At 42.9% G+C, this 23,240-nt stretch overlaps 1 protein-coding gene across 3 annotated transcripts in view; it reads right to left on the reverse strand.

The window, feature by feature from the left end:
• The window catches only part of SLC6A13 (solute carrier family 6 member 13), a 36,469-nt gene extending 32,077 nt beyond the window's left edge, over positions 1 to 4,392 (reverse strand). For 2 of the 3 annotated variants that reach the window (XM_077759207.1, XM_077759205.1), the window contains exons 1-3: positions 4,307 to 4,392; positions 3,785 to 3,860; positions 1,193 to 1,399 (exon numbers count right to left, since the gene is read on the reverse strand). In XM_077759207.1, coding sequence (XP_077615333.1) covers positions 1,193 to 1,394 — 202 coding nt within the window. In that variant the 5' untranslated portion in view covers positions 1,395 to 1,399; positions 3,785 to 3,860; positions 4,307 to 4,392. The remainder of the gene's footprint in view (positions 1 to 1,192; positions 1,400 to 3,784; positions 3,861 to 4,306) is intronic. The other variant, XM_077759206.1, reaches the window with a different exon arrangement.
• Between the last annotated feature and the right edge of the window lie 18,848 nt (positions 4,393 to 23,240).

A 23,240-nucleotide genomic window follows, 5' to 3' on the forward strand; every position in this document is an offset into this window, starting at 1 on the left:
CCCCCCCCCCCCCCCCCCCCCAGGAAACATACAAATTAACTTCCAGCTCCACAGCCAATCCTCCAATTGCCACAATCCTGAGAATAGATTCCATGGGTTCATGGGACCTCTGTACCCCCTACCCCAGCCCTCCCACGTCCACTGCCCAAAACCACTGGGAGACTGAGCTCGATGCATTTGGAAAGGCTCCTACTCCCCTGCAAAACGGTAGGTGTAACATTAGGGTACCCTCCAAGCCTCATGGCCCACAAAATAACCACTGCCCTCAGCATTTCCCCGCGTTACCTACCTCTTCACTTCCGCCTCCTCCAGCCCAGGCTGCAACCTCACGTCCAAACCAGATCAGGGAGCCCCAACACCTAATAGCTTTACCCATCAACAAGGGGGTCTTCGTAACCTGCTGCTCAGCCAGAACACTTCAGTACCTGAGGAATCCCTCCAGGGCTTCCTACAGAGGCCTGGGATTCCCTGAAAGTGAGTTACTGGTCGGAAAATTACCACCACTGCTGTGGGGTAGCAGAGTTACCCTAGGAGGCTGGAAGGGGGGAAAGGAATGAGAAGCCAAAAAAGACCTAGGAAAGAGTTAGAGTTAATACTGCATACACACAAACTTTCAGTGGGAAATTTTGAAGGAAGAGCCACTATATCAAAGTTTATGACACTGATAGGGTTGGGTAATGACAGGCTTAGAGAATGTCATGATGCCAGCAGAGTAGGGAAAGACACAAAGACTAAGGAGTCTCAAGACCACAGGACAGTTCAGTATCAACATTATCTTCAACGTAGCTACCATTTATTAAGCACTTTACACAAATTGCCTCTAATCCTTACAGCAACTTGAAAGGCAGGTACTACTATCTGAATTTGCAGGAAGAACAGCTGAGGCTCTGAGGGCTTCAGTCACTTGCCCAAGACTACACAGAGTGCCAGAATCCGAATTCTGATCCATCTGGTTCCAAACCCATGTTCATATTTCTATGATGCCATACCATTCTAGAAAGACCCCTGGGAGAGTCATGTAATCTGTCTAATTAGTCTCCTGTAATCAGTCTCCTGCAGTGTCCTTACTGACTTGTAAGGGTCTGTCCAACTCCAGCATTCTATGCACTCATGGGACCCAGAGGGGCAGTAATTACAGGAGATGGAGACATCCTCCTTCCAGGGATGGGTGGGGTGACTCAGTGGCTCTCACCTCCCCCATTTTTGTAGCAGAGATAGGGAAACCTCCAGACGTTGCCTAGGCCAATGATCTCCCCGGCTACTGACAGCACAAACTCCATCTTGTTGTTCCAGTGCCCCCGCTCCAGGGTGCCATCTTCCTTCATCTTTTCCACGACTGGGTACACTGGTTTTGTCTCCCCATTACTGGCTGTGCTCGAGATCCTGTTATCCATCCCACCTGAAAAACAAGCAGAGTGATCTATCACTGCTGGGAACCTTGAGAAGAAAGCCTTCCCCTTCCTTCACTGGCAAATTCCCGAGGGAAGAAGTGCACTGGGAGAAAGTAAATTCCTACCCCCTTGCCTGTAGACCCATGTCCTCCTTAGCGTCTCTTATTGGTAAAGCCCGGGTAACAGCTGCTGAGAATGTATATTCCTTTACTGTTCAGGAAGAAAGCATTGATACTGAAGTATAGATATTTCTTCCACTAGGCAGGTCCTCTTGGGTTGGGGCTTGTGGATATGGAAGAGTTCCCATGGCCCCTGGGTTGTCTAAGTTCTCCACACCACCCTATAACCAGCTTTGTCCGTGTTTGCACATGCTCCAATTTCTGTATTCTGTATGGGGACAGAGGGAAGGATCCTCAAAGCCACCAATCTCCCGTGCAGGAATTTACTCTAGGGAAGTAATTGTGACTGTGGATACAGATTTGACATTGAGGATGTTTATTGTTTACTGCAGCAAAAAATTAGAAAGCACACAATGTCCCCAAATGGCAAACAGGGTAATAAATTATGGCCCGTGGATACAACGGACCACTATATAATCATCAGCAATTGTGTTGCAGAAGAAAGTATAATGAAATGAAGGTGTTCACAATATGTGAAGTGAAAAGTTATAAAATAGCACATATGATATGATCATGCTTGGAAAACATTTTATAAAGCGTATGCATTAAAACATTAGGATAGCCACCAAAACATTTCTCTCTCAGTGGTTGGGTTATAGAATATTTTCCTTATTTCTATTTTCTATGTGTTCATCAAAGAACATGATTTATTTTGTAATATATCTAAAATAAAAGCAAGTTTATAAAAAATCCTTCCAGGGGTGCCTGGGTGGCTCAGTCGGTTAATGTCCAACTCTTAATTTCAGTTCAGGTCATGACTGCATGGTTTGTGAGTTTGAGCCCTGATTCAGGCTCTGCACTGCCCCACCTTTATCTCTCTCTCTCTCTCTCTCTCTCTCTCTCGCTTGCTCTCTGCCCCACCCCTGAGCTTACTCTTACTCTCTCTGTCTCTCAAAAAAAAAAAAAAAAGGAAGAAAAGAAAAGAAAGAAAAAGTCCTTCCAAAGGCATGGGAGAAGCTGAGTGGGCCCTGGAATCTGAATTAAGACGGGCTAACCTTCCCAGCTATCCTACCTCCCCCTGAAGTCACCACAAGAGAAAGATGAATTATCGGCTCTTTTTCTTTGTTGGTGATGACACATGTGGGAATCTGTTTCAGTAGAGAAGACAACATGGAATGACTAAAGAGCCACAGTTCCAAACGCTCCCCTGCCCTATTCGAGACTCTTGCCGAGATTAAAGATAAGATGGGGTATGGCTCACATGGAGAGAGCAACTACTATGAAGGACTTTACATATACTTATTTCATTTAATCCACACAACCACCCTGAAATGTAAGCAGTGTTAGTTCTGCTTTGTAAATAAGGAAGGTGCCACTCAGAGAGGTTAAATGACATATCTGTTGCCATATAGTGAGTAACTTGCACAAGTGAGACTTGCCACTCTGTCTCTGATCTTTCAATTAAATCTCTCAATTACATTGGCTGCCCAGGCTTATCAACATGTCTACTTTTTAATTATTATTATTTTAGAGAGACAGAGAAAGCATGAGCAGGGAAGAGGAGCAGAGGGAGGGACAGAATGAGTGAGGATCCCAAGCAGGCTCCACAATCAGCGCAGAGCCCTACACGGGGCACGATCCCATGACCCTGGGATCATGACCTGAGCTGAAATCAAGAGTTAGACGCTTAACCAACTGAGCCACCCAGGTGCCCCTCAGCATGTCTAAATAAGCATCTACTAATGACTCTCCTGGTTTTTCACAGTGGCCCCTTTTCTGGAGAAGTAGGCAGAAGTTTTTGTACCCCTCAAGAAAAATTTATGTTACAGAACTTTCTCATTGGGAGCCGCATCTGGCCAGTTTCTCCTATGGCTCAGTTTCCCCAGCAGGGCTACCTTAAGGATTCAAAAAGTTAGGGAGAAAGTCAAGGAACAGTAGGTATCTTTGCTTATTTAATAAATTAGGGAACAGTCTCCAAAGATTGTGAGCTAAGAAGGAGAAATCCAAGCAGCTGGTCCCAAGAAGCTTTCTCAGTCCTTTTGAGAAGGTTGTCTAACTAACGTCTTGTGCTGGTTCTCGGCCTCCCTTTACCATCCGATGGGTGTCTTCCTATGGCGACACGCCATCTCCCTCCACTCCTTCATCCTCCCAGACCCTAGAAGAAACAGGAGCCTGATCCTGGGTCCCTTGCCTCGTTACACGACTGTTTCTCAGAGGTCGCATGGTGCAGTAAAAAGGTCCTGAGCTGTAGAGTCAGACAAGCCGGGTACGAACCTTAGCTCTGTGCTGTACCACTCGCTGCCTGACTTCAGGGAAGTTAATTAGTGACTCTGAGCCTTAGTTCACTCATCTGTAAAAGTGAGAAAGATTAGATGAGGTTAGGTACATAAAGTAAAGGACTTAGCAGAATAACAGGTACCCAAATGTGTATTTTCTTTCAATCTTGTCAAAGGGTTGTTCACTATCTCATTTCACAGAAAAGAAAGCCTTCCTTTCTGCGCAATCTATTCTCGAAATCTCTTTCTCGAAATCACATTGTGCCTTAAGTCAACAGCCACTGCAGTTTCAGAAAGCCAAGAATATAGCATCTAGGCTGTGCACGTGCTCACATAAATGTCAGAAGCGTGTTTTCCAGGAGGATCAAGAAGTCCTTTGCTCATAAGTCCTATGATCCCACCAACCTGTAGTCTGAGACCCAGAAACAGAAAAATGAGAGAAAAAGAGACAGAGAGGGAGTGAGAGAGAGAGTGGGGGGGGGAGGGCGGTGGGAGGCAGGGGAGAGGACATGTTACGAACCTTATTGCAGTTGCTGCCAGAGGTCCGGTCAGGGGGAGAAGAATTATCTAAGGGGGAAGGGGAAGGTGCTGGCTATTTAAAGTGTGCTTCCAACTCCTCTGCCGCACTTGCACTTGTAATTCTAAACTTGGCCCAGCCCACATTCCGCCTCCTGCCTCCCCACCCCACTTTCCCTCCCCTGAGCACCAGACTTACTCACACACGAGTGATTTCACAGGCTGGGGAGTGCGAGCACACCCTTGCAGGTCCGGCCAGTCGCTTGTGAGGCTGGGAAGCAAGCCTTCTCCCCCAGAGCTCACGTGTCTTGCCCTGGCAACCTCAGGGTCACCCTAGAGGGATTCCACCTTCCCCCTTTCTCTAACCCCAGTGCTCCTGGGCTCCCATACACACATCAAGAATAGGAGTTCCTTGGTTTGGGTGCTGTGTGAATTAAATGTACATTTCTCAGGCCGCCTGGGTGGCTCAGTCAGTTAGGCATCTGACATCAGCTCGGGTCATGATCTCAGTTCATGAGTTCAAGCCCCACAATGAGCTCTGTGCTGACAGTTCAGAGCCTGGAGCCTGCTTGGGATTCTGTCTCCCACTCTCTCTCTGCCCTTTCCTCACTGGCACTCTGTCTCTCTCTCTCTCTCTCAAAAAAACTGAACATTGAAAAACAAATGTTTTTTAATGTACATTTCTGTTATACCTCTGTAGGTTCTGATTTGGTGTAGGCCATGATTAAGAACAAAGATACATATGTGCACCTGAAACTAATGTAATACTGTGAATCAACTACACCTCAATTTAAAAAAATACACTGATGGAATGAAAAAAACTATCGATTATTACTTTTGCAAGTTGTACCTTATTATCTAGTTTTTATTTTGTACTTTTTGTTTTACTGGCAAAATTATATGCATAAAGTTAAATAAAAGAAAACTTCTGTGGGGCGCCTCGGTGGCTCAGTCAGTTGAGCGTCCAACTTTGGCTCAGGTCATGATCTCACAGTTTGTGAGTTCGAACCCCACATCAGGCTCTTCGCTGATAGCTCAGAGCCTGTATCTCCCTCTCTCTCTGCCCCTCCCTTGCTCACACTCTGTCTGTCTGTCTCTCTCTCTCAAAAATAAACATTTAAATAAATAAATAAAACTTTTCTGAGAAAAAAAGAATAAAGATATATAGATTACAGACATCTGAGAAGCCAGGAAAACTTCCTCAACACATATACACGCACACACACACACATTTATATACATATAGAAAAGTCTGGGGGTGTCTGGGTGGCTCAGAAGGTTAAGCGTCTGACTCTTGATTTCAGGTGAGGTCATGATCTCACTGTTCGTGAGTTCGAGCCCCGCATCAGGCTCTGTGCTGATGGCGTGGTGGAGCCTGCTTGGGATTCTGTCTCTCCTCTCTCTGCTCCTCCCCAACTTGTTCTCTGTCTCTGTCTCTCTCTGTCTGTCTCTCTCTCTCTCTCTCTCAAAATAAATAAACTAAAAAAAAAGAAAGAAAGAAAGGAAGACAAGTCAGGAAAAGCATTCACTAAACAATAATAGTTCTATCTGGAGAGGATTTTCCACTTCTGCTTCAATTTTTAAGCTTCAGTGTTGTTTGAATATTTAAATAGTGAATGTGCTAGAATTGATTTTTTAAAATTATTTTTTAAATCAATAAGAAAAGAAAGTGCCAAGTGTTCAAACAAAGCAAGGCCTAACTTCATCCAAAGTGGAAGAGCAGCCATGAAGAGGCGGCGGGCACTGTCGTGGGTGCTTGTTGTCGGGGCAGGAGCAGCTCAGGGACCAGCAGGCTGCCTCTTAGGCCAACAGACACCCCAGAGCCACCGGCCGGGGTGCAGTGCAGCGCTTGGACATGCCTCAGTGCCGAGACCAGATGGTCCGGGGCTGAGTCCTGCCTCCATCGCCTCCCAGTTTGTGGCCTTGCTGCTCAAATCTTGTTTTCAAGAAATCTATGAAAAGGGGCACATGCTGCTTACCTTGCAGGGTTGAGCGAGGTTTCAGGAGAAAATGGGCATATGTGGGGCCCAGTACAGAGCAAGCCTTCAAATGAAAGCTGTTATTTAGCCTCAGGAAATTATTCACAGTGAGCAGAGATGGTTTCTTGAAGGCGATTAGATTGGGAGACCCCTGAGCAAAGGTGGGCTCAGGCCACACAGTAAGACACAGTCATGTGGTGGGGGGTGGATGACTGAATGGGATTGCTTTTTAAATGTGGAGGCACCTGGGTGGTCCAGTTGGTTAAACCTCTGACTTCAGTCAGGTCATGATCTCACAGTTCATGAGTTCAAGCCCCACGTCGGGCTCTGTGCTGACAGCTCAGAGCCTGGAGCCTGCTTCGGACTCTGTGTCTCCCTCTCCCTTTGCTCCCCCCCCCCGCTCATGCTCTGTCTCTCTCTCTCTCTCTCTCAAAAAATATATAAACATTAAAAAAGGAAGGTAAATCTGAGATTCTAACATAGATTTTATTTCTCTTATGTCTCATCTGCCTCCAGGAATGGCAGCAAGGGGCAGGGAAGCCATTTATGATAATGCCCAAGGAGCCTCACAGAGATTACTATTCCTGTTTCATCAGCCTTCCTCTCCCCTTCTACCCACCCCTCCGTCTTATCTAACTATAAAACAAGAGACCAAACATGTTCTCTCGGATGGGTTGCAAAAGAGGCTGTCTTCAAAGGCAACACTATTAACTTTTATTTTTATTTATCATTTTATTTACTTACTAATGACTTAGTAACTGAGCTGTCAAGTTGGAAACTCTGGTATCTGTACTCAAAAATGATCAGATAGGGGCGCCCGGGTGGCTCAGTTGGTTGAGCATCTGACTCTCGATTTCAGCTCAGGTCATGGTCCCAGGGGATCCAACCCCACATGGGGCTCCATGCTGAGTGTGGAGCCTGCTGAAGATTCTCTCTCTCCCTCTGCCCCTCTCTCACTCACACTCTCTCTAAATTAAAAAGCAATAACAGATAACTGGAGTTTACTAATGCCTCAGATATATATATATATGCTATGTGCTCTCTCTCTATATATATATATTCTAACTTAAGATACCACACAGCCTTTAGTGATATTCCACAGCCCCTCCTACGTTCTCTATGTGCAAAAACTGGGGTTCCCAGTTTTCAGGGAAGACTGTCAGGGACCAAGCCATCATCAGGATCAGGCTGAGCTGGTTTTGAGTTCCTGTTCTTATATTAAGGAATGTTTGGTTTTGCTGGTTGATTCTATTGTTTTTACATAACCACTTACATATTACCATTATTTATTTATTTATTTATTTATTTATTTTTTATGTCTTTATTTTATTTTGAGAGACAGACAGAGAGCAAGTGGGAGAGGGGCAGAGAGAGAGAGGGAGACATAGAATCTGAAGCAGGCTTCAGGCTCTGAGCTGTCAGCACAGAGCCCGACGTGGGGCTTGAACCCACGGACTGGGAGATCATGACCTGAGCCGAAGTCGGTCGCTCAACTGATAGAGCCACACAGTTGCCCCTATGTTACCATTTTTTAAAAGATTTTATTTTTAAATAATCTGTACACTCAATGTGGGGCTCAAACTTATAACCCTGAGATCAAAAGTCACATTCTCCAGTGTGACTAAGCCAGCCAGGAGCCCCTACATCTTAACATTTTGATTGCTATTTTGCTATTTTATTCCTCTCTAAATCTTTGTTACCCCCCACCCCTTTCACTCCATAAAGTANTTTGAGCCCCGCGTCGGGCTCTGTGCTGACTGCCAGCTCGGAGCCTGGAGCCTGTTTCAGTCTGTGACTCCCTCTCTCTCTGACCCTCCCCTGCTCACGCTGTCTCTCTCTCTCTCCTAGAAATAAATAAAAACATTAAAAAAATTAAAAAAAAAGAGAGAGAAAGAGTTGGAGCATACTTGAGGGAGAGGGGCACACGGAGAGGGAGACAGAGAATCTTAAGCAGGTTCCATTCTCAGTGCAGAGCCCCACGTGGGGCTCAATCCCATGACCCTGGGATCACACCATCACCTGAAATCAAGAGTCAGACACTCAATTGACTGAGTCACCCAGGTGCTCTAATGCTGTAGGTCATTTGCCCTGTTTAGATTGACCAAAGTTTTAAAAAGTTTGAGAATCACTGGTAAATGAGTGTTAATGACAATTCTTCATAATTCCCTATCTGGGGTTAAGCACAAACTAGCCTTGCAACTCCACGTTGCCATCACGCTTTGGTCTCCTGGGTCAGGGAATCTGGAAAAGGGTAACACTAAAACCAGTACTCAAGAGTTCTCACTTAAGAGGCTGCATAAGTTTTAAGACTCACTTGAGCCTGTTAGTGAAGATAAGGATGTGCTCCCCAAACAAGATGCATGAAATAAAGTGGACCATGGAGAAAGTGGGTCTGGGAGGTCTTGGCTTCTATCCAATTGACCCTGGGCATATTTCAATGCCAATATGCCATGATATATTCCCCCAGCAGTTTTTTGTCTCTACTAGGAGTGGCACAAAGGCAGACAAATTTTAGAAGGAACATTATTCATTTCAGGAGGAGTATTTCTGAGCAACTCCAGTGTCAACACTGGAATGGGCTGGTGAGGGAAGTCGTGGCTTCCTCTGGAGATCTTTAAATTAATAGGCATAGTTCTGTTTAACCAGAGGGGTGAGGAACCCGTTAACCTCTTTGATCTCTTCAAATATCACATTAAAAGGGATAAAAGAAGAAGTGGAATAAACTAAACAACAAATTATGTTTTGTTAAAACTGGAACAATTCAGGCAACAAAATGAATAAGGATAATGGGTTTTAACCCAAAGGAAAAAATATATTCACAAGTCCACGCTAATACAAGTATATAATCAATGAGGTAAATAAATGGGGCAGAAAGGACAGCTCTGCTATACAGTAGAATTCCAATTAATAAAAGTAGGAGAGCAAGAAATAGAAACTCACCATTAGACAAATACCACTGTAATAGTTGTTGGAGAAAAGACCCACCAATGAATGCAAAAATTAATGGGTGAGAATTTTAGAAGGAATTGAGTTTACATAGCTTCAAAGTCTCTCCCCCAAGATATTTATTAACTACAAAGAGATAGTAACTTCATGGTGGAGATATCAGACAGAAACCACCATAACCAAGTGACCAAGGTCAACATCTCCCTTAATAAGACCTATCAATATCCACATCATGAACCACAGGAGATGATGTACTAAGAAAAACACAACATTTCTGTGGTACCCTTGCCCAAGATTCCGTTCGCTCATGAGAAAACATTAGACAAACCCAGAGTGGGAGACACTCGATGAAATAACCACTACTCTTCAAAAGCATCGAAGTCGTGAAAGACAAGGAAACTGAAGAACTGTCTTAGGCTGTGGGAGACTGAAGGGAAATAATAACTAAATGTAACCTGGTATTCATGTAGGATCCCAGGTAGGATGCTGGAACAGAAAAGGGACATTAGTGGAAACACTGGTGGAATGTGAAAAAGACCTTCAGTTTTGATAGTGCTCTGTCTATATTACGTTCCCAAATGTGGCAATCGTGCTGTGGTTTGGTAAGGTGTTAAAAGTAAGGAAAGCTAGGTGAAGGGAAACTGGACTGTTTTTGCAATGTTTCTTTAAGCCTAAAACTAATTTAAATAAATTTTGTTCCCTGACTCTTGCTTTTCAAGTACTTGACGCTGTTGTGAAAAGCACGGACACCGGTGATACTAAAAACGTTGATGAATCAATCTTCTCTTATGCTGTGCTTGATTCCACATAGGACCAAATTCTACAAGCCCAAGGTCTTAAAGAAATGAAACTAATGACAAAGAATATTAATGTCAGTCATCACCACTGCTAGTTTTATCAGGCCCTTCCAGTGTGCCAGGCATTGTGTTAAGTAAGTGCCATTCATGTGCCATTTCATTTTACCCTCAGAGTAAGCCCATGAAACAGATGTAGAGGCTGCTTTGGGGCAACAGGCTTGAACGATGGAAGACTGAGTAAAGTGGAAGGCCCATAGTGACCCCAACCCCTGGCTGAATACAGACAGGGCCATCAGGTGACCCACCTCAAAGTATCCATAATCCCTACCTGACCAACGGGTTACATAAACCCAGACACAGGTAACAAAAAAGGAAAATTCCATATGTCCCCACACCCCCTCCCCCCTCCCCCTTGAAATATCACCCACACCCTTGCCTCGTAATAGTCTCTGCTCTACTCTCCTGCCCGCAGCTCCCTTCCAGTGCATTCAACAAACTTCTATCTCCTTTGTTCTGCCTCCGGTGAATTCTTTCACCTCCCGTGCTGCCTGCTTCTACCGCACTGGGTTGCCCCACATTTGGGGAGAAACACCATGACAAAAATTGCTAGGATGACTTCTTAAAAATGAGAAAACCTAGGCTTAGGGAGAAGTAAACGACTCTACGTCACGTTCCTAGAAAATGATGGGGCCAGAATTGGAACTCAGGCTAGATTTCAAAGTCCACTACTTATAAATACCACGCTACACTTTAACTTCAAAAGGGGTGGAGAAAAAAGACCAGAAAAAGGCTACCAAGCACAGCTCTAGCGCTCTGTTTATTTGGGCTGTTGCTGGCCCATGGGATTAAGCATAGCTTTCTTAGGAAAGAGGTGAATAATGAAATGACAAGAAAAATGGTTGCTTTCACTGAAAATTTCATCAGACCTGAAGAATATTTTAACAACCTAATTAGAGGCTGTCTCCTCTCCTGACGTGTTGACAATCCCGCCCCACTACTCTGTCTTCCCTACCAGGGAAGGAAAATCATAACTTTTCTCTTTAACTTCAGAAAACTAATTGTAGTCCTTTTCTACTTCTATGCAGTTTCTTCTGATCTCCGTTCCCCTGATTTCTTGTCTGATTCTCAAAATAGAGAGGAGAGTTTGCAACATTTATATAACTAGTCTCAGCAGGAAACTCTGGGCCGATTAACAGTGAGTGATAAGGGGCTCTGAGTGAATGGAGAAATTCTCAACATAGATTCCACACACTGACACTACAGCCCAGAGCTACAGTGAGGGATGAGGGCAGAGTGACAACGTGTAAAAAAACAACAGTTTCAACCTTTGGATAGTCTTTTAGGCTAAACATTTTTAAACACCACCACAGGAGTTGATTTATGAGAGGCAAGAACATATACTGATGCACCGATCACTTAGCCAGAGAACATGGAACTCAAAGTACTGCCTATAATCTCATCTCATGCTGCTGCTGACTCTTTCCTCAGTCCAGAGAGGCAGAGGGGACCCAAAAGGGAGTGTGACTATATGGGTCTCCTCCGTCCTTATTCCCCCAAACTAGAAAAGAATAGGGCCCACCCAAACTGTGTTGTATCAATGTCAACCGGCCAAAGACACCAGGCACACACCTGTAGTTAAACAGGTTGAGTTGCTTACTCACTGCAACAAGGGAGAATCCGCACCGTCAGACTGTGGGAGATCTCAGTAAGAGGGTGTTAGAAAGGACTCATTATAAAATGAATCTGTGTTAGCTTATTTTGAGGAGGGTTCAGGAAGCAGAGCTTTGCTCTGGATTGGTTACTATTAGGAAGCAGAGATCATTTTATGACTGGATTTCTTACTAAATTTTGTCTAGAAAGCAGGAAAAATGAAGCGAAACTAAAAATGGGTATTTGTAGGGAAGCAGTGGTCATTCGAGTTAGCAGGCAGAGGGAGATGTTTGGTCATTTTTTGTGTGTGATTTGGATAACGTTCATGTTTTTGTCTCCTTTCAGACATGATCAAGTGTGGTCTTATTTTTGCTGTATCCATCATGATGACAAAGCAGCCTTGTCTGATGATGACATGGGAAATGCTTTATGTACAACAAGAGAACACAGGGCCCGACTGTGGGGGTCAAGGCCTAGCCACGGCCAGGTCCAGGCAGTGCTAATGCAGGATTTAGCCATCACGGGGCTTCTTTTCTCACTAGTAGCCACACACAGAGCCTCACAGAGCTGAGCTGACACAGTGGAAGCTGGTAACTCTGCAGAGGGGGAGACCCACATTCCTCTCAATGGCCTTGGCCGTGACTTCTCCCTTGCCATTTCCCAGAATCCTCTGGCCTTAAAAGGAAGCCCTACCCCAACGTTCTTCACTCCTGTTGCATCTTACTCCTCCTCCTTCCATTAAAAAAAAGGAAAGAAAAATTTCCTAGAATAGATAGACACCATTTGGCCGTTCTCCTTGCAACTCTTCTATCAGATTTATATGTAAGATTTTCTGAATATGAAATCACAAAGCATGAACATGGAGTCTGGAGGAAACCTTGCTTCCGTGGGCCTGGGAGCATCTAGGAAAGCAAGGATTATGAGAGCATGACCTCCTTGGGGTGTTGCTCACCCTTCTTTTACACTAAGATCTCAGCCGCTCAGGAGGCTGCCTGGTGTGTTAGAATGTTTAAAACTAAGGCTGATGGCCATGCATGTGATAATCGGGCCCATGCACCCCTACCAATTGTGCTTCCTTCTCCCTTCCAACATGTTCCTCCTCTCCAGTCAAACACTTTTGCTCAAGGAGCGCCTGGGTGGCTCGGTCAGTTGAATGTCCAACTTTTGACTTCAGCTCAGGTCATGATCTCACAGTTCATGGATTTGAGCCCCACTTCAGGCTGTGTGCTGACAGTGCAGAGTCTGCTTGGGATTCTCTCTCTGCCCCTCCCTGCTCACCCTATCTCAAAAATAAAGAAACATTTTTTTAAAATGGAAAGTTATTCCCAATACTGACTGTATTTCAGAATCACCCATAGAGCTATGCTGTATAAATTTATAGATAGCTGTACATCTACATTTTATATATATATATATGTATATATAGGAACTATATACATATACACACATATGTATATAAATACATAGATAAATATAGTTATATGTAGTAACCATATATACAGTTAAATAGATTTATAGATCTATATATAACTACATCTATATGTAGGTAATCTAGCTAACTATAACATGTTTTATTATATATAATATATAATATGTTATATTATAACATATATAAACTTATATTCTGTGTCCTGCCTAAGAGATTTTGATTCAGTATTCTGGGGTGGAGACTAGATATCTCTGGAGTTCTTTGTATTTTTTTTTTAAGCAGAGAGAGAGAGAGCAAGAGCAGATGAGAGGGGCAGAGAGGAAGAAAGAGAGAGAATCCTCAGCAAGTTCCACACTCAGCTCAGAACCCAATGTGGGGCTCGATCCCACAACCCTGGGATCATGACCTGAGTCAAAATAAAGAGTCAGATGCTCATTGGACTGAGCCATCCAGGTGCTCTGATATATCTGGGTTTTTAAAGCTCCACAATTTGATCCTAATGCACACTGACCCTGATTCTCAAGATGATCTTGATTCTAACAAAGATAAACTTGATGCAAAGTCAGGATTGAGAACTACTGCACCTGAAAAATCCTACCGCATCAAAACCTCTCTCTAAGGGATCTAGAGATAGACAGGTAGATATAGATATAGACAGCTACGTTTTCATATGTGTCTATCTATACCTATCTATCTACACTCCAAGAAGCTAAGGTCTACTATATACTTAAACCATTTCCAAATAGGAAGATCTCACACTCCACTCAGGGCCCCTCTCAGATCACGTAACCCTTAGCAGATAAGGAGCTTCTGTCTTCACTCTTCACCCAGGTTCTTGTTTGCTCATTGAAATCACCTGGGAAGTATTTTAAAAATTACTGATACCTGGCTCCCAAAGTGAAAGATTCTGATTTCACTGTTCTGAAGTGCAGCTTGGACACTGACTATTTTCAAAAGGTCCTTGAATGACTCTAAGTGAGCAGCTCAAGTTGAAAACCCCTGTAGCCTAAATACTCTTGAGGCAGTTATCTTAGCTCTCATTCCATCCTCAAGAATGATGTGCTATAGCTGCCCTTATATTTGGAACTCTTTTTGAAAGCCACCCTCACAGAACTCCTGGGTGGCTCAGTCAGTTAAACACCTGGCTTTGGCTCAAGCCATGATCTTGAGGTCTGTGAGTTCGAGCCCCCTGTCAGGGCTCTGTGCTGACAGCTCGGAGCCTGGAGCCTGCTTCAGATTCTGTCTCCCTCTTTCTCTCCCCTTCTCCCACTCCCACTCTGCCTCTCTTTGTCTCTTAAAAAATAAATAAATGTTAAAAATTTTTTTTAAAAATGAAAGCCACCCTCAGCCTTTTCTTCTCCAAGATAAATAATCACAAATCCCTTTTATCTCTTCTGAGAACCTTCCTTTCTTACTCCACCCACTGTTTTCAGTGCTGTCCCCTGGATGCTCTCCAGGTTCTTAACATCTCTGTCAAACTGGAGTGCTTAGAACATCCTGATTCTGTGGTGCCCTGTTGCTGTTGACTGGTTCGATGTTGCATTTGCTTCAACAGTGGCTCCGCGTTGCTGACTCAATTCTTGGCTTCCACCAATCAAGAAATCCAGCAGTTGGCAAACTCACAGACTAAAAAGCAGAAGCCTAAAGAAGTCGGTGCTGGAATCCCATGGGAAGTCCTCCAAGGTGACCTATGGGGATGGCGCATGGAGGAGGCAAAAAGAAAGGGTGTGAGTGCAGAATGAGGCAAGAGCAAATTTCAGTGTGGTGGAAAAATGGATAACGTGGGAGGCAGAACTCCCAAGATCCTAGTCCTGGAAATGACTCTAACCAGCCCCATGACCTTGGGCAGTGAACTTCACCTTTCGAGGCCCCAGTTCCTCACGTGCAAAATCAGAGAGTAAGCCTGGGTCATGTCTAGGCTTCACTTCAGCTCTGAATCTTCCACAGCTGAACTCAGGCTGTAACAGAAAAAAAAACAAAACAAAACAAAAGCCCAGCTCTGGTGGTTCCCCTTCTACTTGATCTGCCCACAGCTCCAGCCATTCTAAGAGTCATTACTTGGGGCGCCTGGGTGGCTTAGTCGGTTAAGCGTCCGACTTTCGCTCAGGTCATGATCTCGCGGTTCGTGGGTTCGAGCCCCGCGTCGGGCTCTGTGCTGACTGCCAGCTCAGAGCCTGGAGCCTGTTTCAGTCTGTGACTCCCTCTCTCTCTGACCCTCCCCTGCTCACGCGCTCTCTCTCTCTAGAAATTAAAAAAAAAAAACAAAAAAAAAAACAACCTAAGAGTCATTACTTTCCCAATGCTGATGTTCATGATTACAGTCCAGACCTAGCATCACTAGAATGGAAGTTTCTCTAAGACGATACCGTGCCATCTCCTCAATAGAGAAAACAGTCTCAAAGTACTCAGTCCACTCAGCCGATCCTTGAAACATTGAGATGAATTAAAGACACGTTCCTCCATGTTTAAGAATTAGAGCTCTAAACAAGAATGACCAGAATAATTAGTGTTCACTTCTTCATCAACAACTATACCTATCAAAATGTAGCACCCCACAGAGTCATCAATATTAGCTGTTATAGCACTGTGCCCAGCGCTTTAACATACATTCTCATTTAGTTTGCACTGGCAAATCAGAAAGATTGGCATTATCCCTATTTTATGGGTAAGCCTCAGAGAGCTTCAGAGAGAAGTAAATGCCCAAGACTCCAAAGCTACTAAGTAACAGAGTTAAGATTTGAATCCTGGGCTCCCCCAGATCCTTCTGCTTCACCCAGTGGAGATAGAACACCTTGGAGTTAATAATGTCTCAGGGCCCCTCACTTGCATGGGTGCCTTTCAATCCTCTGTGCCTAGATTTAAATTCCTAATTTTGCACTGTTTTTCTTAAAGAGCGCCCCCTCCACACACACACAATTGCCTAAACTTCAGGTCCTGAAAAACTTAGATCAACCCTCAAACACAGCTTCCCAATTTAGTGTAAACACTGTCTGGTTTAGTAAGTTCAGTCTGAGAACATTTTTTATTGTTTTTAAAAATTTTTTTTAACATTTGTTATTTATTTCTGAGAGAGAGAGACAGAGTGTGAGCAGGGGAGGGGCAGAGAGAGAAGGAGACACAGAATCTGAAGCAGGTTCCTGGCTCTGAGCTGTGAGCACAGAGCCCGACGTGGGGCTCGAATTCACGAATTGTGATATCATGCTGAGCCGAAGTTGGACACTTAACTGACTGAGCCACCCAGGCATCTTAGGCATGAATTCAAGAGGAATCCTTGCTGGCTTTCTGCTCTAGGAACCTATTCTGCTACTTTAAAGAAATGATGAACTATGGTTTCACCTTGTACCATGTGAACATGGTCACTCACTCTTCATTCTTCTTCCACTTTTATTTTGTACCCAATGTTTCCCTCTCCCGTGACAGGCTGTGGGTTTCCTCTGTCGCTTACGGCAGGTCTGCTGGCATGAGTCTCATCCTGTGGCATGCCACTCCATTGTGGCATTGATTTCATTGATCTCCATTCTGCACCTGATCAGTGGTAATGACTCTGCCCTTCCCCTCCAGCCACCTCTTTCACGGTCTGCTTTCCAGATCAGAGCCTGCAGTTGTTTGGCATTGGGCTTCACTTCTTTTTTATAGCCAGAAAAGTAGTGCTTCTTGATCACTTGGAAAGGAGTACCTTGAAAAGAAGCGAGGGACGGGGGTGGGGGGAAGAGAAAGAGGGTTCATCTTATACTTCAATTTCCATTAGAAAGGCCCTAATGCCAGGATTTTTCACATTTCATTCTAGCTTCCTCTATAACCACATCAAAATACTCTAACACTATTTTTTTTTATCTACTGTTCTTCCCTTCATCATGATCTTAGTTATCAAATCCCTATTCTCCTTTAGATTAAAGCAAATGTTTTTCTCCTTCCTCCCTCCCTGCCAGAGAGAGTGCAGATAACAACTATAGAAAAACACAGCTTGGGCTCCTGGGTGGCTCAGTCAGTTGTTCTTCTTCTTCTTCTTCTTCTTCTTCTTCTTCTTCTTCTTCTTCTTCTTCTTCTGTGCATAAGCAGGGGAGGGGCAGAGGAAGGGGGGAGAGAGAGAGAGAGAGAGAGAGAGAATCCCAAGCAGGCTCTGCTCTGAATGTGAGGCTCAATCCCACGGCCCTGGGATCATGATCTGAGCAGAAATCAAGAGTCAGATTCTCAACTAACTAACTGAGTCCTCCAGGTGCTCTGGAAAGGTCTTACAAAGTTGGGATAAGAAACTTTAAAACTCTGCATTCTGCTTCTGGTCTCTTGCCTCGTATCTTTTATTATCACATATCAAGAAATCAGCTTACTAAATCCCCAACTAAACCATCCCTAGGAACAAAATGGAAACTCTCAGGATACATAGGAAAGATAAGAGCATAATTTCAATAATGAGGAAATCCTCACATTTCCATATTTGTGAATGAAAATTAGGAAGGGAATATACAGCCAAAAAATTTTTGCTGACAGCCTCCAAAAAAAGCATGAGGCTACAAAGATAAGAAAATGAATGAGAAGAAATGAAGCAAATTTGCAAAGACTCTTAGCTATGCGTATTGTGAATCTTATGAATTAAAAAATTCAAGGAGATTTGGGGGTGCCGGGGTGGCTTAGTCGGTTAAGCGTCCGACTTTCGCTTAGGTCATGATCTCGCGGTTCGTCGGTTCGAGCCCCGCGTCAAGCTCTGTGGTGACAGCTCAGAGCCGGGAGCCTGTTTCAGTCTGTGACTCCCTCTCTCTCTGACCCTCCCCTGCTCACGCTGTCTCTCTCTCTCTCTCTCCTAGAAATAAATAAAACATTTTTAAAAAAAATTCAAGGAGATTAGATTCCTTCCTCAAGAATTATAGCTTAAAGACTAAAGAACGCTTTGCGTACACGTTAAAAAGGATAGGAACAATTTGGAATGTTTTCAGAAAACTACCAGTAGGGCCAAGGAACTCAGAACACACTCTAATAGAAGTGAGGAGATTTGGAGATTTCTGTTTCTCTAAGAAGCAGAAAAGATCACTTCCATTGAATGCAAGAGGTGATTGGTCAAAGGGCAATTGTAGTTACCCCAATTGGAGTAGTTTCATAGAAGTTTAGGTCAAGTGAAGAAAAAGAAGTTACTGCTTTTCTTTTCATGAACACTAGAAAAACAAAGCCATTATACTTTTTTTCAACCTGACTTAAATGGGAAAGTATGGAAATTATGAATGTTGTTAAGCCCGAGGAAGTTAGCTCATTTTATCAGGCACTTAGGTCTTAGGCTGATACAGCATATTACTCATGCTGACTGTGTGCATGAGGGAAAGTCACACCCCACCATCACTGTCTCTTGGCATTCACACCCTCTGTGACCTTCTCCCCGTGAGTGTCAGCAGGACCTATTACTTCTAACCAACAGAATACAGCAGAGGTGACGGGATATATGTGATTATGTGCACATGATTATATAAGATTGTAACGTGTCTTGCTAGCAAACTCTCTCCCTTGCTAGGTTCAAGGAAACAAGAGGCCATGCTGGAAAAATCCATGCACCAAGGAACTTAGGATGGCTTCTGGTCAGCAGCCAACAAAAATGGAGACCTTTAGTCCCAAAACCCACAGGAACTAAATGCCACAACAACCACATGAGCCTGGGAGGGATTCTTCCTCAGCTAAGCTTCAAATGAGACCACAGCCTCAACCACCACTTTTGATTATAGCCTTGTGAGACCCAGAAGCAGAGGACCCAGCAACGCTGTGCCCGGACTCCTGCCCCACAGAAATGATGAGGTGATAAATGTGTGCCATGCCAAAAGGCTAACGCTGTGGGATTATGGATACACAGCAATAGTATGTGGTATATATCCTCATAAGTAATTATGGTTGCACAGTAGAAGTTTTGGAATGACTGTATTTACATAAACATAGAAACGCAAGGCAGATGCTCAAATACATTGAAAAATGAATGACTATGCTATAAGAAATTTAAGAAATGTAGTCAACAAAGGAATAGTCTAAAGAATCTTGGCATCCCTCACACCAATTAATTCAGGATAGAACAAAAATTTAGTATAGAGAATAACACTAGAAGTGTTAAGCAAGGGGTGCCTGGGTGGCTCATTCAGTTAAGCATCAGACTCTTGGTTTTGGCTCAGGTCATGACTGCATGGCTTCGTGGGGTTCAAGCCCCACATCGGGCTCTGTGCTGACAGTGTGGAACCTCTTGAGATTCTCTCTTTCCCCCTCCCTCTGCCCTCTCCCACTTGCTCTGCCTCTGTCCCTCTCAAAACAAATAAATAAAATACAAAAAAAGAAAAAAGAGAGAGAAGTATTAAGCAAAGTCATGGAGGTATTTTTATTATCTTGTAGAGGAAGTCATTGTAAGTATGTCAGGAAAAACAGGAATTGTAAAATTAAAGGAGTTAAGTTGACATCTTAATAAAATAATAACTTTTATAAAGAAAAAATAATAATAATAAAAGACTAATAACAAGGTGGTAAAATATTTGCAACACTTTTATAAAACAATAACTTTTATAAAGAAAAATAATAAATAATAAAAGACTAATAACAAGGTGGTCAAAAATTTGTAACACAAGACAAAGAAATAATGTCCTCAATATACACAATTCTTAAAAATCATTAAGATTCCATTTAATGCAAGCTATACAGCCATTAGAAAGAATACAACTCTGTATTTTTGTCTGATACAAATGTTCTTATTACTCAGTAAAAGAATCGAGTTACCAAGCAGTAGAGTGTGACATCATTTCTGCAAAAGTCTACACTTGCATATATAAATATGCACAGATAGCTGTGTGAAAGTAAATTTGATTAAATCTTAACAGTGGTGTTTTTTTTGGTGGAGGGTCATTTTTCATTTATTCTTAGTATTTTTTTAAGTTTTATTTTTATTTGAGTAATCTCTACATCCAAAGTGGGGCTCGAACTCATAACCCTGAAATTGAGTCACATGCTCTTCCAACTGAGCCAGCCAGGCACCCCTTCTTAGCACTTTTTTTTTTTAAACAAATGTGCATGTGCTATTTAAAAAAAAATCAAGAAGTATATTCCCCCCCAATTTTTAGAAATATTAGTGCAAAAACCTTCTACCTGGCAGAGAAGTTAAACAGAAAGCATTTAATGAAGAAACACCAATGTGAAGATACTGAAAGGAAAACAATTTCATGGATGGGAACACCACCAGTTCGTTGCAGTCATTTCTGGAAACTCTATTATCTCAGGGAGAATGCTCCAGAGATAACTTCTATCACTGTTAAGTTACAAGAAAAACAGAAAAGAGCAGACTAGAGATGTTTTGAAATAGGTTGGAGACAGCATGGGAGGCAATTTTAAATATGATTCTAAGAGGTATACAGGGGAAATAATAGAATAGTCCATTAAGTGCCATTATCAAACTAATGATCTTGTCTTACTAGTGATGGCTGAGTGCACAGGCATAGGTGGAAAGCACTATATAAAAATATGCGAGATACCCTTATTAGACACAGCTCTTGACAATCATTAAGACGCCCTATAATGCATTTAGAACTGTGGTTCTCAACCCTTGGCTGCATAACTAAAATCACCTGGAAGCTTTTTTTTTTAATCCTAATGCTTGAATTCAGAAAAGGCAAATCTACAGAGACATAAGCAAACCCATGGCTGCCTAGAGCTGGGAGTGGAAACGGGATGACTTTGAAAGGGCGTGAACTTTCTTTTTGGGGTAATGGAAACATTCCAAAGTTAGATTGTGAGGATAGTTGCCCTATTCTGTAAATCTACTAAGAATCTTTGACTCATAAAATAAAAACAAGTGAATTTTATGGTATTGGATCTCAAAAAAGCTATTAAAAAATACTGGTGCTTGCACTCTCCTCCAAGATACTCCAATTGGTCTGGGATGGGAGTGTCAGAGATGGCTTTGTAAAGCTCTCCAGATGATTCCAATGTGCTACCAGGGCTGAGAACCACCAATTCAATTGTTGGAGACTAGTTGACAGAATTACTTCGTGTTACCAATGCCAGATTCTTTGAGAGAATATACAGAGCTTCGGGCCACCTTTGATTTCCACTGTATACCTCCAACTACATAAATGGAATGTTGGTCATATTCATTGCGAACTCCATTGTGTTGGGGTGACACTATATATAGAGTTCCACCTTTAGAATTCTAGCTTGAAAGCTAAAAGGATGTTCTGAGTATGTATTTAAGATGGATATGAAGTTGGAATTTGTTCAGATAAACCCAATGTGTTTGAATTTTAAGAGACTCAAAGTCATAGCACATGAGAAAGAATTAATATTAAGCCAGAAGATTGACGATGAGGGGTGGGAAGGTTAAAAAAAAAATTACTGTCAAATATTGAAAGGGTGCCAAACAGAGGCAGTTGAACTAGTTTTTCATATCTTCAAAAGAATCAGGATTGATGTATGAGGCTACAGGAAGATGGATTTTAGTTCTTTGTAAGGAAGTCTTTACAATAAACTTGTTCCAGTAGGCATTGTGTTAGAAGCTGGACATATAAATGCCATGACTCTAAGACAGTCTAGTGGTTCTCTAACCTCATCAAGTATCACAACCACCTGGAGGGCTTGTTAAAATGCAGGTTGTTGCCCCTGCCCCCAGGGTTTGTGATTCAAGAGGTCTAGGTTAGGTCCCAAGAATTTGTGTTTCTAACAAATTCCCAGGTGTTGCTGATACTGCTGATCCAGAGACCAAACTTTATGAACCACAGTATAAATGTTATCAGAGCTCCATGAAAGGACATCCACATCATGTTAGGAGGAAAGGATTAGTCTGTAAGATTTCTCAGAAGAGTTTTGGGGATGAGCTGAATTTTGAAGAATGAGGAGTATTCAGACGACAACTATGGAGCCACTTATGTCAGGCCAAGTCACCAAACTGGGGCTTACTACCTAACCTAATTTCAGTTTCAATTTCCCCTAGAAACGTAGTCTTAACTGATCAGTCAGGAACCTTCTGGTCAGTACCAATGAGGTAATCTGTCACATGGGCCCTCTCTGTCCACCCACCCCCCTCAAAGAAGATATGGTAATCCGCCTGAGACCTCCTGATCTTTCCCTAAAGGGAAAGTGACATTGTTTGAAACAATCCTTTCTTCTCCTTTGCTAGTAACTTCATTGCCCCACCCTCCCTCTTATAATAATCTTCTATTTTGTACAAGTCCTCAGAGCTCCCCCTCTAACTTGCTAGATAGGATGCTATCCTCATGAATCACTTAATAAGGCCAATTAAATCCTCAAATTTACTCAGTTGAGTTTTTGTTCTTTAACAGGAGGTAGTAAGGAAGAGGGTGGGTGAGGGCATGGCAGCCCAAACAGCACAATAAATTGAGAGACAACAATATAGAGGGGGACAAAGACATGGAACAACATTTATTCAAGTCATCTATTGAATGTTTACCATATGTGGGGTATTCTCCTAGTTCTTGGGTATAAAGAAAAGAAAGAAAGCTCCTGCTCTCATAGAACTTATAAATAATTACATCACATATTGCAAAGTCCCATAAGGAGGTAGAATAAGCTGTTGGAAGAGAACAAGGGGCCTCTGAAGAGGCAGCATTTAAACTGACATCTTGAGAATGACAGAACTAGAACATTCCAGAAAAAGCCTAGGAAATGAATATCCGTGTCTGAAGCAGTGACTGAGGGTGTGTGTGGAAATAGGACAAGCTTAGAAAGGTAAATGGGGCAGATTCCATTGGACAATATGTTAAACAGACTGGCTTTTTAGATAGTTCATTCTGGTAGTAATTTGCAAGATAAACTTGACTGACCAGACTAAAGACTAGTGCAGAAATCTAGGGGAAAACTGAGAAGGGCTTGAGCTAATGTACCACAATGAGAACAGAGGAGATAATTACATACAGGAAGGGAGTGGTCAGAAAAAATACAGGATGGTTCACAGTATTTTGGCTTGGGCAACAAGCTATTCTTCTGGAGGGAATAAAGAGGAACTGCTTTGGGAGTAGAAAGAAAAGTTTGGTTTTTGACACAATGAGTTTGGAGTGGTTGAAATCATACAAATAGAAATGCTTACCAGACAGTTGACTAAAGAGCAAAGCAAGCAAGCACAGACTGGTGATAATGATTTGGGAAGCATCAGAGAATAAACGTGGTAAGTGGTAA

The sequence above is a fragment of the Crocuta crocuta genome, unplaced genomic scaffold (genome assembly GCF_008692635.1).
Source record: "Crocuta crocuta isolate KB4526 unplaced genomic scaffold, BGI_CrCroc_1.0 scaffold72, whole genome shotgun sequence".
NCBI lineage: Eukaryota > Metazoa > Chordata > Mammalia > Carnivora > Hyaenidae > Crocuta > Crocuta crocuta.